Raw genomic sequence first — 14,973 nt, 5'->3', positions numbered from 1 at the left:
TCAAAAAGGGATAACAAGTGCTGGCAAGGGTGTAGAGAAAAGAGAACCCTTTTCTATTGTTGGTGGAAATGGATACTGGTACAGCCTTTCCAGAAAACAGCATGGAGATTTCTCAAAAAATTAAAAATAGAACTACCATACAATGTAGCCATTTCATTTTGGGTATGAAGGAAATGCAGTCACTATCTTGAAGAGATACATGCATTCCACTGCTCACTGCAGCATTATTTGCTATAGCCAAGACATGGAAATAACCTAAGTGTCTGTTTGGTGGATGAAAGGTAAAGAAAAAAAGTATTTTCAATGTATAATATTACATAATATTACTTAGTCATAAAAAAGAAGAAAATCTTACCATTTGTGACAACATGGGTGAACTCTGAGGGCATTATGCTAAGTGCAATGAGTCAGTCAGAGAAAGACAAGTCATGTATGATCTTACTTAGATATAGACTCTAAAAAAGCTCAACTCACAGAGAGTAAATTGGTGGTTTCCAGAAGCAGGGGAGTGAGGGAAATAGGGAGATGTTGGTCATGGGTACAAACTTCCAGATGTAACATGAATGACTTCTGGGGTTCTAATGTATAGCTCAGTGCTTAGTACTATATTTTATACTTGAAGAGTAGATCTTAAATGCTCTCACTGGGAAAAAAAGTATGTGAGGTGATGGATGAATTAATTAACTTTATATGTGTATTAACATACAATTGTCAAATCTGCACACTGTACACCTTAAGTTTACACAGTGTTATATATCAGTTATATGTCAATAAAGTTGGGAAAAAAGAAATAATAAAGAAATATTACAGAAACTAATAAGCAATTATAGAAATGTTACAGGTACAGGGTTAATACACAAAGGTAAATTTCTTTCCTATATACCAGAATTGAAGAACAAGAATTTGAATTTAAAAATACATTACACTTGCAATTATATTAGCACTCCAAAAAATGAAATACTTACATATGAATATAATAAACCATGTGCAAGATTTATACAAGAAAATCTATAAAAACTTGATGAAAGAAAGCAAAGAAGATGTAAAGAAATGTAGAGATATTCCATTGTTCATGGATAGGAAAACTCAATATTACCAAGATGTTCTTCCCAACTTGATCTATAGACTCAATGCAATCCCAATCAAATTCCTAGTAAGTTATTTTGTGGATATCAACAAACTGATTCCAAAGTTTATTTGGAGAGGCAAAAGACCCAGAATAGCCAACATAATAGTAAAGAAGAGCAAAGCTGGAAGACTGAAACTATCTTACTTCAAAACTTTTTATAATGCTACAGTAAACAAGACAGTGTGTAGTATTGGTTAAAGAATACACAAGTAGATTAATGGAACAAAGCAGAAAGCTCAGAAATCTGCTCATCTGAGCTCTGAGTAAAAGCAAAGGCTTTTAACAAAGAAAGAATAGTCTTTTAAACAAATGTTGCTAGAACAAGTGAATATCCACATGCAAAAACACAGTAATAATCCAGACCCTCTATAAACTTACCCTCTATAAAAATTAATTCAAATAGATCATAGCCTCTAAATGGAAAATAAAAAATTATAAAACTCTTATAACAGGAGAAAATCTAGGTGACCTTGGGTTTGGTAATGACTTTTTAGATACAACACTAAAAGCATGATTGATAAGTTGCAACTCATTAAAATTAAAAGCTTCAGCTCTGTGGGGCACCTGCGTGGCTCAGTCAGTTAAGCGTCTGCCTTCTGCTCAGGTCATAATCCCAGAGTCCTGGGATCGAGTCCCACGTAGGGCCTGCTTCTCCTCTCCCTCTGCTGCTCCCCCTGCTTGCTCTCTCTCTCTCTCTCTCAAATAAATAAATAAAGTCTTTTTTTAAAAAAAGCTTCAGCTCTGCAAAAGACACTGTTAAGAGAATTAAAAGATAAACCAGAGACTGGGAGAATATATTTCCAAAACACATATCTGATAAAGGACTTGTATAGAAAATATATGAAGAACTCTTAAAATTTATCAATAAGAAAATAATCAACCTAATTTAAAAATGGACAAAAGGTATGAACAGACACCTGACCCAAAGAAGATAAATAGCAAATTAACATACGAAAAATGCTGTGTATCACATCTGCATACAAAGGTGTTATCATCAGATGATTACAAATTAAAACAATAATGAGATACCAATAAAGATACCCATTAAAATGACTGACTACAAAACTCTGACAACATCAGATGCTGATGAGGATGTGGAGCAACAAAAACTCTTCACTCATGATTAGTGGGAATGCAAAATCATACAGCCACTTTAGAAGACTCTGTCAGTTTCTCACAAAACTAAACATACTCTTAGCATATGACTGAGACAATGTGCTCCTTGGGATTTACTCAAATAATGAAAACTTACAGCCACACAAAAACCTGCACATAAATGTTTATAACAACTTTAGTCATAATTGCCAAAACTTGAAAGCACCTAGAGGTCCTTCAGTAGGTGAATGGAAAACAAAAGGAGGTACATCCATACAGTGGAATATTATTCAGTGATAAAAACAAAGGAGCCTCCCTTTCTCTTCCGGTCCGAGGTGCTTCGGGAGCCGCGGTCTTCGGTGCAGACATGGCCAAGTCCAAGAACCACACCACGCACAACCAGTCACGAAAATGGCACAGAAATGGCATCAAGAAACCCCGGTCACAAAGATACGAATCTCTTAAGGGGGTAGACCCCAAGTTCTTGAGGAACATGCGCTTTGCCAAGAAGCACAACAAGAAGGGCCTGAAGAAGATGCAGGCCAACAACGCCAAGGCCATGAGTGCACGTGCACAGGCTATCAAGGCCCTCGTCAAGCCCAAGGAGGTCAAGCCCAAGATCCCAAAGGGCGGCAGCCGCAAGCTCAATCGACTTGCCTACATCGCTCACCCCAAGCTCGGGAAACGTGCTCGTGCCCGCATTGCCAAGGGTCTCAGGCTCTGCCGGCCAAAGTCCAAGGCCAAGGCTCAAACCAAGGCCCAGGCTGTGGCTCTGGCTCCGGCTCCAGCTCCTGCTGCAGCTCCGGCTCCCAAAGGTGCCCAGGCCCCCACAAAGGCTCCAGTGTAGAGGCTTGTGTCTGTCAGTGTGAGGACAGGACTGGTGTGACCCCAGGGCTTCTATCTGCACGGGGCTGGTGTCCTCCTTTGCCCTTTGTACAAATAAACCTGTGGCAGGCTCAAAAAAAAACAAAAAAAAACCAAAAAACAAAGGAGCCATCAACCTACAAAAAGACACGAAGCACCCATGAAAGCATATTGCTTAGCGAAGAAAGCCAATCTGAAAAGCCTGCGTGCTGTATGAATCCCAGTGTCTGACCTTCAAGAAAAAGCAAAACTATGAAGATGGTTAATAGATTGGTGGTTGCCAGTGGCTTGGGTAGAAACAGGAAAGGAAAGATGGGTGGAACATGGGATTTTTAAGGAAGTGAAACTATTCTGTATGATGGATAATGACACATACATGTCATTATGTATTTGTCAAAACCCATATAATGTATAATATAGAGACAACCCTAAACTAAACTGTGGACTTTAGTTAATAATAATGTACCATTATTTGTTTAATTTAACAAATGTAACATACTAACACAAGATGTAAATAATAGGGGAAGCTCTAGCAGGGAGGGGAGGAAAGGAGGCATGTGGGAACTATATTTTCAGATGAACTTTTCTGTAAACCTAAGACTCTCTTAAAAATAATCTTTTTAAAAGGTGAAATGTGTCTGTTTTAGATCTACCATAGCTCCTTTAATAATTAGACATGAATAATCAAGGAACTGAACTCCTGTTCCTGTTAAATATTTCCCCCCTTTTCTGTTCCATATCTAAATAAATAGTATCACTCTCAGGCCAATTGTTCAAACTAGAAATCTGGATGTTTGATCACGTATTCAATTATTCATTAAAAAATTATTTAAATACCTCATATATGCTACATACTAAGGATACAACAAAAACTAAACATACCTTAACAAAACCGAGCCTTCTCAGAACTCCTGGTTTATGCACTATATATATCCTCGATTCTTTCTTCTTCCTTGCATCTCAATCTTTTGTCAAATATTGGCAATTCTACTTCTTTCTAACCCACCCACTTTTCTTTCTCTATTGCTATTATAAGAGGTTCAAGGTATCTTCCTTCCTTCCTTTTTTTTTTTAAAACCCATCTGAACTACTGCTAAAACCTCCAGATTGGTCTCTTCCATTGATTCATTTTTTTTTTAAGATTTTTTTATTTACTTGAGAGAGAGAGAGAACACAAGCAGGGAGGAAGGGGGGAAAGGGAGAGTGAGAAGCAGACCCCCTGCTGAGCAGGAAGCCCGATGCGGGACTCAATCCCAGGACCCTGGGATCATGACCTGAGCCAAAGGCAGACAGGCTTAACTGACTGAGCCACTCAGGCGCCCCTCTTCCATTGATTCTTGATTTCCCCAATCTGTAATCAGAGTGATTTAAAAACCAAAAAAAACCCCAACAAACCTGGTTACATCAATGCTTTGCTTAAAACTGATCAATGGCTAATTGTTCTTTGGATAAAATTTTTTAAATATTAAAAATGTAAAATGGCCTACAGAGCCATGATCCAGCCTGCCTACAACCTCATCATCTATCCCCTCACAAAGCTCCAAAGATACTACATTCTTTCATTTCCTCCAATGCACCAGTATTTGTCAGCCTGCAGCTTCAAGTCTCAGTTTAGATGTTACTTTTCCACAAAGGCCATCTCTAACTCCTCCAGATTAGGTTCGGTCCCTATAAATTAGGCTTCCGTAATTTATACTCTCCCTTTCATAACATCTGTCACCTTCATCACATACTGCCTGTTTGTAAACTCTGTGAAGGGAGGGCCTGTAGCCTTCATTGTTGTATCTGCAGCACCTAGCATATGGTGGGTACTCAGAAGTAGTTGACTGACTGACATTCTGGAATAGGTTAATTTAGGAAGCAGTTGTTATCCTATTCCTGGAGACAGAGCTACACAGATCTGGAATGCTCATTAAGAGGTTAGATGACGTTTCTCTGAGATCATTTTCTGTTGTAAATCTAAAAAAGCAGGGGGCTGAAAGAGATGACCTTCTAAGAACCTGTTCTGTTGAGGTTTTGGAGTTACCAAAATAAAGTTCCCTGTGGTGTGGTCCAAATTTAACAACAGTTATCTGCCTACAGAGAAAAGTGACCCACATGGTACCAAACACATATTTCTAAAAGACACTAATAAAACCTGCTAGTTAGAAATGCAGAGGTAGGACTCTGCTGTATGGCAAACATCAAGAAGATACCATCAAGAAGGTGAAGAGAATTTTTCAAAAACTTTATTTATTTATTTATTTATTTATTTATTTATTTATTTATTTATTTATTTATGGGGGGGAGAGAGAGAGCATACAAGATCAAGCAAGGGGAGGGTCAGAGGGAGACAGAGAGAGAATCTCAAGCCAACTCCATGCTGAGTGCCGAGCCCGATGTGGGGCTCGACCTTGAGATCATGCCCTGAGCTGAAATCAAGAGTCGGATGCTTGACCAACTGAGCCACTCAGACATCCTGAGAATTTTTCTGATAAATGTTTTGTATTTAATGAAATGCGGGTTCTCTTCTGTGGTGTAGTTATTTGGTCAAATCTTATGCCTGCCTCAGGAATGAAGACACAGAAAGGCAAGACATGGACAGACATCAGGAATTCTATGATACCACTATGTGTACAAGACAGGGCATTACAACCCCTCCTGTGAGAAGCCAGAAGTCTTTGAAGGTTCAGCAGTAGGATGTTGACGATAGTAGGGGGAAAATTTCAGCAGAGACTACGGCCTGAGAGCAAAAGGACACTTGGGGATGCTGTCATTACCACACAGATGCTGTTGTTTGCTTAGTGCCTTTTAAAAGTTTCTGATCTTCCTCTAGCTCTTCTTTCCAGGGTTTCCCAAGGATAATACACTACGCTGACCTGATGGTGTACCTCTGGCCTTTCCAGCTCCAACCAGATGTCAGAAGTCCTCCCTCGTAGATCTGCTATGAAATTAAGACACTTTTTGGCAGGCTCAAGTTTGTGACTGTAACTACTCATGTAAACTCCCAGCAACTTCTCTACAGCTGCCTTGGAAGGCAAGCATGGGAAATTTGAAAATTTATCAGAACATGATGACTGGCTCATAGATGAGATTCTTTTTGTGGGGAGAGGGGAAGGACAGTTGGTAGTTTTTTGTCAGAGTTGATACTTTTAGGCGTTTAATGATTTGTTTTGATTCATCTTATGAGGAAGTTTGGAAGGCATATTAAGACGCTCTGAATCTGAACTTGGATCTCTTTCTTGAGAATCTTGGGGAGTTGGAAAGGCTGTCATCTATCTTTTTATGGTGTGGAGGATGTCTGGAGAAGGGGAGATGGACTAGCTGTCCCTGAAGAGCCTCTCACTAAAGATTCTCTAGTAATATACAACCAAATCTCGGAGTGATTCTGTTGATGGCTATGCTTGCCAGTGGCCCTCTAGTCTCTCTCTGGAAGCATTTCTCCACATTGCCCAATTCCCTCTTCCAGAACCTGAACTACTCAGAGAACACAAAAACAATGGTAACAACCCAAAATAGGTTAGAAATCTTTCATTATTCTAATTCCATGTCCCCGGGACAGGTATGGGTACTGAACTTCCTTTCCTTTAATCTTAGATTTCTGTTCTTCTTTAGCAACAGACTGGCAGTCTAGGTTTGATAAATCATCATTTTAGCATAAACAGCACTTAGAGACACGTAAGAAATAATAGTTATATCTAGATTTGTTGAGCTTTAAGCTCTTTGTAGGCAGAGGCCTTTTAGCTTAAATTTGGCTAAATTTTCACCATTTCACCATGTGCCATATGCAGTGTAGGTTCATTCAAAGATTATTACCTTGGTGCGTCAGCTTCCCAAATGTCCATTGTGTTCCACCAAAACATCCAGCTCTAATTGTTCATTTCTTTGGGTACACCAAAAATCTATTTTCACCTGTAATTTCCTTCTATGGACCTTGTCTATCTTGTTCATTGCTGTCTCTCTTATGCCCAGCATAGTAAACGTTCAATAAATATTTGTAGAACAAATGAGATAGTTATTAAATTACTGATTAAATTACTATTTATACCCTATCTACTACCAAAAAGAACATAAAGTTGCCTGCAATATTAAAACATATAAAATAAGATAAATAGAAAAAAGATTAAAAAATAGAAAATAAGAAAAAATGGAAATGAGAAAATAAAAATACATAAGAAAAACAGAAATACTAAAAATATATATTATAAACATGTTAGTATAATGTATAGTATAATAATATAATAATAATGTATTATAATATATAGAAGCATATAAAAAATATAATAAAATATAAAATGGACATAAGATAAATAGAAAAAAAGTTAGATTAAACACTCCCCCCCCCGGGGTGCCTGGATGGCTCAGTCAGTTAAGCATCTGACTCTTGATCTCAGCTCAGGCCTTGACCTTGGGGTTGAGTTCAAGTCCTGTGTTGAGTTCCACAATGGGCGTGGAGCTTACTTAAAAAGAAACAAACACACCCCAAACAAAAACCCCAAAAAACAGGAGAGAAAGAAAGAAAGATGAACTGGGAATTTGGGAAAATTTATCACTGTAATGGAGCACTAAAGATTTTTGGCTTCCTGGCCACCAAAAAAAAGAGAAATGCACTGAATTCTAGGAGGAAAAAAAATTTTTTTTTGCATGATCCTTGTATAATGGATGGTAGACAAAAAATATAGAGGGCCTTTATCTTTAATTTTATAAAAAGATTTGTAAAAATTTCTCCCAAAATGGATATTTCTTATATCAATAGCCATATACTCAAATGTATATGGTTTATTTTCATTTAAACTTATCACTACCTGATAATTTGTTGTTTATTTTTATGATCACTTGTTTATTGTCTGTCTCCATCAGCTTGTAACCACATTGGGGACCTAGCCTATCTTATTTGACATTGTATCCCTGACTCACAGAAGAATGCATGGCACAGATAAAGTGCTCAATAAATGCTTGCTGAATAAGTGAATAAATTTAAGCCAATGGCCTAACTTGTTTTTATAGTTATTTCTGGTTTATAGAAATAAAACTATTTAAAAATTAATAAAGCTAAATATTTAAATAATACTTAAATAAATAAAGCTATGTCATAACACACATAAAAAATTAATAAAGCTAAATATTTAAATATTAAATAATACTTAATAAAAAAGTATTTATTAAGCTTTATTTAATATTATTTAAGCTTATTACATAAGCTTTATTAAATAAATAAAGCTATGTCATAACACACATAAAGTATGTTAATACAGAGGCAAACACGGGAGCTAATGCAAACCACAAGCCAAGGAACCCCTGGAGATTCCAGAAGCTGGAAGACGCAAGGAAGGAGTCTCTTCTTTAGACACACAGAAAAAAATGTGTGTCTTCTTTGGTATGGTAGGTAGGCATTCACCCAATTAATAGCTGGTTGAGCTGCCTGAAATTGCTGTTTTTGTTGAATATTGGAAGTTTTATATCTTTCAACCTAATATAATATGCCTATCAAGTTATTTAGGTTAAACATCAAGGGTAAGATCAATCTTGATTGATATTATTTAGAACTATCCATTAAAATGTGAGCTTCCTGAAAATAGTGATTTGGCCTCGCTTATTTACTGCTGAATCTTTAATGTCTGGCACACAAGTGTTCAATAAGGCTTTCTTGAATTAATAGATGTTTTACTTTTTGAGTTTTATTTCAAGAAACTCTTTCATCAGAAAGTAACATAAAGCTTGAGTGACACAGGTGAGGGATCCACGATCAAGTGTCAATCATTTTTATAATTGTGGGGATGAAAAGAGTCTCCAAATTCTTGTACAAGCATGGCAATCAAAGTCATAATGTGTTGTCCCTCTACGGTCTCCATTATGTTGAACCAAACTGATCAGTACCTTTTTGATCCTGAGAACACTGTGTTGATATTACCATACTCTGCAAAAAGTCAGATTTTTGTAAACTAATATGTTTATTTGGTTTGAAATCTATTAAGGTTTGTGGGACAATTTATGGTTCCTTTTCCTCTCATCGCTTATTGAAAACTCAGTTTCAATTTGTTTCCTACAGATGAAAGAGGCACAGGTCTTCATTCCTTCACTTGCTTACTTTCTACTTGATATTGGCAGTGTCTCCATAGTTGCCTTCTCCCCTACCACCCCGTCCTACTTTATTCCTTAGCATGCTTGTTCCTGATCTTATTCTTTGACGAATTTTTCCTATTTGAATTCCAAGACTTTCATTATAAACCAGTCTCTTAGAATAGGTTTTCTAGGCACAGAAAATGGTTTGAAGTGTACTTGGGAATTTATGTTTAGGGAGGGCAATTTGCTTATCACAGTCTAATATTCTAAAGAAATTATTAATTTAAATGGCTTATATGGACAAAGTGGGTAAAATAATGACGTACTTGCTATCAAATGTCAACTGGGTGATTCCTTCAGTGTAGGAATAGATATGAACCAAATCCAGTCCCACTGTTATTCACTTGAAACTAAAGGTATGCATTTGCAAGATGGTTAAAAGTGCTAAGAAGTTAATGCAATATAGGTGTGAGTCTGAAGATAGCATTTTAATTTTCATTTTTCTAAGTAGGAAAAACAACACGGATGAGTTGTGAAACCCTCATTTCAATAGCACTTGAGACAACTGTCTCAGGCAAATATACATTTACTCATATTGTGATATTTCCTACAGAGAAATGCATAAATGCATTGGTCATGGGGTATAACAAACTTCATTGAGCATTTCCTCAGTTCTACTTTTTTGTAACTTTATCCACTAACATAATCATGAATAGCATAGCGATAGCTGAAATAAAATTTATGGGACTTTTCATTTAACATTTAGCAAATGTAATGCTTAAATAACTTCATACCTGATCAACACTGACGTTAGATAGCTATTTTTGTTTACACTATGTCATCACCGCCAAATCTATTTGCACCTTTGCATCTATACCTGTATCTTCTACTTCTCCCTCTGTTACAGTGAATGGACTATCCTTCCCTTGTACTCTAATCCCCCTCCTTTTTGCCCACTCCAGGGATCTGTGCCTGCAATTATCCCCCTTTTCTCCAGAATCAACTTTTCTCTCTTTATTGATCCCCTCACCCCATAAACATGTTGCATTATCTCTCAAGCTGATAACTTCTGACTACTATTAGAGCACAGGAAAAAGAAGAAGGGCATCAGAGCCACAGAAGGGGTTATAGCTATTTTGGGAAAGTATACAATTTTATTTAATTGAATTTATATAAAGAAAGGTGAAATGTCTGCCATTATTCCCTTATGTAGGCATTCTTTCTTCTTGCTGTGTGTGTGTGCGTGTGCGTGTGTGTCGGTTGGTTGGTTGGTTGGTTGGAGGGCTTGATGGAATATATATCCCTACTGCCTTCAGATATCATAGCAGAGATATACTGCTCCTTATAAGCTACAGTCTGAAAAAAATATTGGGAGGCAATATAAAGAGTAAAAATTTCAGCTTTATCATCTGATGGACTTAGATTCAAATCTAGATTCTGTCATATACTTTGTGACTCTGACCAAGTCAGTTCCCACATCTGAGCCTCAGTTTCTCAACTGTACAATGGCAATAATAATACCTGCTTTTTAAGTTGTTGTGAGAATTGAATAATACACAGAAAGCATACTGACACAATTAAAAATACTATTAATAGTTTCAGTAATGAAAATACTTGAAAATCACAGATTGTGGTTCTAGAAGGGAGCTTTAGAAATAATGTGTTCCCCTTACTTTTGTCAACTGTAGTAGTGGGTTGAATGGTGACCCTTAAAAGGAGGGTCCCATCTCCCAGTGCCTATGAATATGACCTTATTTGGAGAAAGAGTCTTTGTAGATTTATTAAGTTAAGGACCTCAAGGTGAGCTGTAACTTAGTGAAGGATCTTAAGACAAGATCATTCCTGGATTAAACAGGTGAGCCTTAAATCCACTGGCATGGAGAGAAGTGAGGGCCATGTTAATACAGAGGCAAACACAGGAGCTAATGCAAACCACAAGCCAAGGAACCCCTGGAGATTCCAGAAGCTGGAAGAGGCAAGGAAGGAGTCTCTTCTTTAGGCTTTGGAGGGAGCACAACCCTGCTGACATTCTGATTTTGTAATTCTGGGCCCCAAAATGGTAGAAAATAAATTTGTTGTTTTAAGCCACCAAGTTAGTGGTAGTTTGTTACGGCAGCCATAGGAAACTAATACAGCTACTGAGACCTCACCAAACCGTTTGGCAGATACGGTACCTAAAGGTCACAGAACTTCTGTGATTTCCGCTCAAAGAAAAAGTATGAAACAGATGGCCTTTGCAACTGTTGCTACAAGGGAGAGTGAAAAGACACTGGGGGTTGACAATTAGGAGCCTGGAGCTCAAGCTCTGGCTTTAGCTGTTTGACTCTGGGCAAGTCCCAACTTCTCTGGCCATTAGTTGCCCCACTTGTAAACCTGAGAGTGGGGATGATAAGTATGGTGAGTATAGTTCAAAACTGGCTGACCAACTGAATCACATGAAAAGCTCACTTCAAACTACAGACTCCCAGCCCTCACCACACCACCCCTGTCCAACCTGCTGACTCGGAATCGCTGAGCTCCGACCAGGACCAACCGAGTTTGGGAATCACAGGGCTAGATGATTCCTAAATAAATCTCTTCTCATGCCAAATTTTATATTATATTACAGACCTATTCCCATAGTTTTTAGCACTTAAATACTTGCATAACCTAGACTGTGTGTATTTGTGAACATGGAGAGGCTGAATGTAAAATCAGGTATCTGGAACCTATTTATTCCAGGTTCCAGGGGCATGGAATTTGGGCCTAAAGTCACCCTTAATATCCTTTGTTCTAAATAACCAGTCACTGTCCCTAAGCTGACTCCCTCCTGTCCCATCTCATCATGTCCCGGTAACAAAATGACTGTGCAAAGTGTTTTCTCTCCACCAAGGGAAAGCACATATGTGACATGACACAGGCCAACTGAAACAGGTATTGTTCAAAGTGTCTGCATATAAGCCAGTCTTGCCAACATGGATCTGTCACATCTGAGAATAATATTCACAAAATCTTTTCCATCTTTCAGAAGTCACACGGCTTTAAAGAAATAAAATAAAACACATCTTCTTTCTTAGAAAAGGCCCAGTTTGACTAAATATGGTTTTTGTTTGTTTGTTTTTAAACCTAACTTGGGTTATCTTCTAGGCTCTCCAGATTAACTTTTTTTCCCCCTCCTGAATTTAATCTCTAACTGCAGTATCAGGGTTGGGAAAACCACATTTGTATTATAGTCTAAATTTAATCATTAAAATTAGTTGATCCTAAGTAAACCAAATGTTAGCAGAATGAAAACTATCAATCTTGGGTCATTAAGTCAATACTGAAGGAAATGTATTATTCTGATGTTTACCATTAGCAGAATACAGAGTGTTAACAAGGCCTGTTAACACACAGAGTCTGAATTCCATGTCTGTCAGCTGCCAGAAGATCCTTATGAAGACAGGATTTGTGAATTCTGCAGAATTAGGAAGACCTAAAAAGATCAGTGAAACACCGATGCCTCCTTATCTTGAAGGAGATCAAAGCAGGGGTTATTTCTTCTGTTCCCTCTAAACCACCCCATTTCTCAGGGCTGGGCTGGTCCCCACAACCTCCACAGTCACAGAACGATAGGAGGCTGATGGGGAGGGATCACAGGGTCCCAGACAGTACTCCAATTCCTACAACTCCAGTCTCTTTGAAGACTCTTTGAAGAGCTTAAGTTAAATGGGCACAGAAATATCTCAATCAGGCAGCTGGGACTCTTCCCACAGTTCTGCGTTAGGTCCTGGAAAAAGGACACCCTCTGGGAACTTCCTTCCTGAGATTTTCAGGAGGCGGTTGGCTCACTCACTGTATTTCACATTTGGAGTCTTTAAGTAGTTTAAAAAGAAGAACCTATCTGTGGTTAGACTTTTATAAATCCGTTAAACCTAAATGGCCTAGCATTCTTTCAATTGTTTCTTTTTAAATTCTCAGACTCCTGAGACAAAGACAGCAAGAAAACAGAGCTGTCCTTCTTTATGGAATGTCGAGCATGAACTCTACGAAAGCATCTCTGATCTCGCCCATTAAACTGTGAGCTCCTCCAGGGCAGGGTTTATGTTTCTTTCATCCTAGCATTCCCAGCACTTAGACTAGGGCTTGAGGCAGAATAGCTCTAGAAATGTTTGTTGAATGAATGAATGAGTGAATTAATAATAATAGTATCAGAAGGCCCTGATATATACAGACTGAGACAATAATTGTTCCACTGAAACTTTTAGCTTGGCTTTTCTTGTCCCGGCAGCTGTTACTGCTTCCCAACCCCCGCCACCGCCATTTTATGAAAAATTTCAGCCACACAGAAAAATTGAAACAATTTAACAGTGAACATCCATATATCCACCCCCTAAGTTTTACTGTTTACATTTTACTATATTTGTTTATCACATATATTCATCAATCATTCTTTTTTTTATTCATTTCAAAGTAAGTTATAGACCATTTCATCCTACATATCATTAACTAGCACTTGATATTTGTTTACAGATCACCTTTTCCTTTTGAGGTAAAATTTACATATGATGAAATGCACAAGTCTTAAGTGTACATTTTAGATGAGCTCTGACAAATGCACAAATGTGTAGCCCAAACCCCTCTTGAGAGAAAATGTTTCCATCATTCAGTCCCTACCCTTCAGAGGCACCCACTGTTTTGATTTTTTTCTACCTTAGATTAGTTTTGCTTGGTCCATAAGTATTATACAGTAGACAGTCACCTACTCTAAAATTTCACATAAACAACAGCATAAAATTTGTCCTCTTTTGCATAAGATTTTTTTCAGTCAGTATGATGTTTTGGAGATGCATCCATGCTGTTGTATGTGTTAGCAGTTTTCACTTTCATTCTACAAATATACAATATTTTATCTATTCTCTTACTAATGGACACTTTGGATATTTTAGTTTTTTACAATTATGAATACAGTCACCATGAACGTCCTTTTGAAAGTCTTTTTGTGGACATGTTTTCATCTCAGATAAATACCTAGGATTGGAATTGCTGGGTTATAAGGTAAATACTTATTTACTTTCACAAGAAACTACCAAACAATTTTCCGAAGTGCTTGTACCATTTTAGACTCCCATCGATAATGTATGAGAGTTTTGCTTGCTCTAATCAGCCCATTTTTGACTGAGCTATTCAGCTCCAGCTGGTGTCACCCCCAGCATGTCATTCTGGGTTCTTTTGCCTTGGAAGAGTAGCAGTGGTTGAACTCTCCCTTCAAGTTTATATATAATAAAGTTTATATATAATAATAAAGCAGTATTATAGATTACACATTATAGAAATGTAGATATATGAAGGAAATTGAACTCTGTACATATCTAAGGGGAATGCTGTGGCCCATGGAGTCTGGTGGTCTCTCATCAGTATCACAGGGTGAGGTGAGCCTGATGGGGGCATTAAGAAAGAATGGCAATTTACTTCTGAAAATTCAGGCTTTGTAACTAGCTGGTAGCATAACAGAAGTCATATCCAGTTCTGAATATGTGAGGCAACAATTATGAACAGGGAGTCACCAGCACAACTTCTGTGAAGTTGGAAGAGATTTTTAAAAAATATGTTGCCACACAGATCAAGTTCAAAGATTCCCTTTCCCTGCCCCATGGCCAATGATCTAGACAGGATTTCAAACACCCTGAAAGTGTTAATAGAAAATAATTTTGTATAAAATATGGGCTCCAGCAGATTTCAGAAAGGGGAGCGGGGCGAGTAAAAAAAAAAAAACCAAAAACCAAACAACAACAAAAACACACAAAACCAAAACCCCCCAGCCATCCAGATAATTTGATAAGAGAACAGAGAAGATTTTGGCAATTTCCTCATAATAGCTGCAA

At 37.6% G+C, this 14,973-nt stretch overlaps 2 protein-coding genes across 4 annotated transcripts in view; one reads left to right on the top strand and one right to left on the bottom strand.

Moving 5' to 3' along the window:
* Positions 1-14,973, bottom strand: part of EXOC6B (exocyst complex component 6B) — a 610,253-nt gene that overhangs the window by 74,208 nt on the left and 521,072 nt on the right. The gene's annotated exons all lie outside the window — the stretch shown is intronic.
* Positions 2,548-3,156, top strand: LOC113937164 (60S ribosomal protein L29). The gene has a single exon (XM_027620972.1). The coding sequence runs from the start codon at positions 2,592-2,594 to the stop codon at positions 3,069-3,071; it is 480 nt and encodes a 159-aa protein (XP_027476773.1). The 5' UTR covers positions 2,548-2,591; the 3' UTR covers positions 3,072-3,156.

This window comes from Zalophus californianus, chromosome 8, assembly GCF_009762305.2.
Source record: "Zalophus californianus isolate mZalCal1 chromosome 8, mZalCal1.pri.v2, whole genome shotgun sequence".
In the NCBI taxonomy this organism is placed as follows: Eukaryota; Metazoa; Chordata; class Mammalia; order Carnivora; family Otariidae; genus Zalophus; species Zalophus californianus.
This window is presented reverse-complemented; position numbering and strand designations above follow the sequence as displayed.

Excerpts from the sequence above, each read along its gene's own strand:
- LOC113937164 (XM_027620972.1), top strand. The coding sequence starts at position 2,592 with ATGGCCAAGTCCAAGAACCACACCACGCACAACCAGTCACGAAAATGG.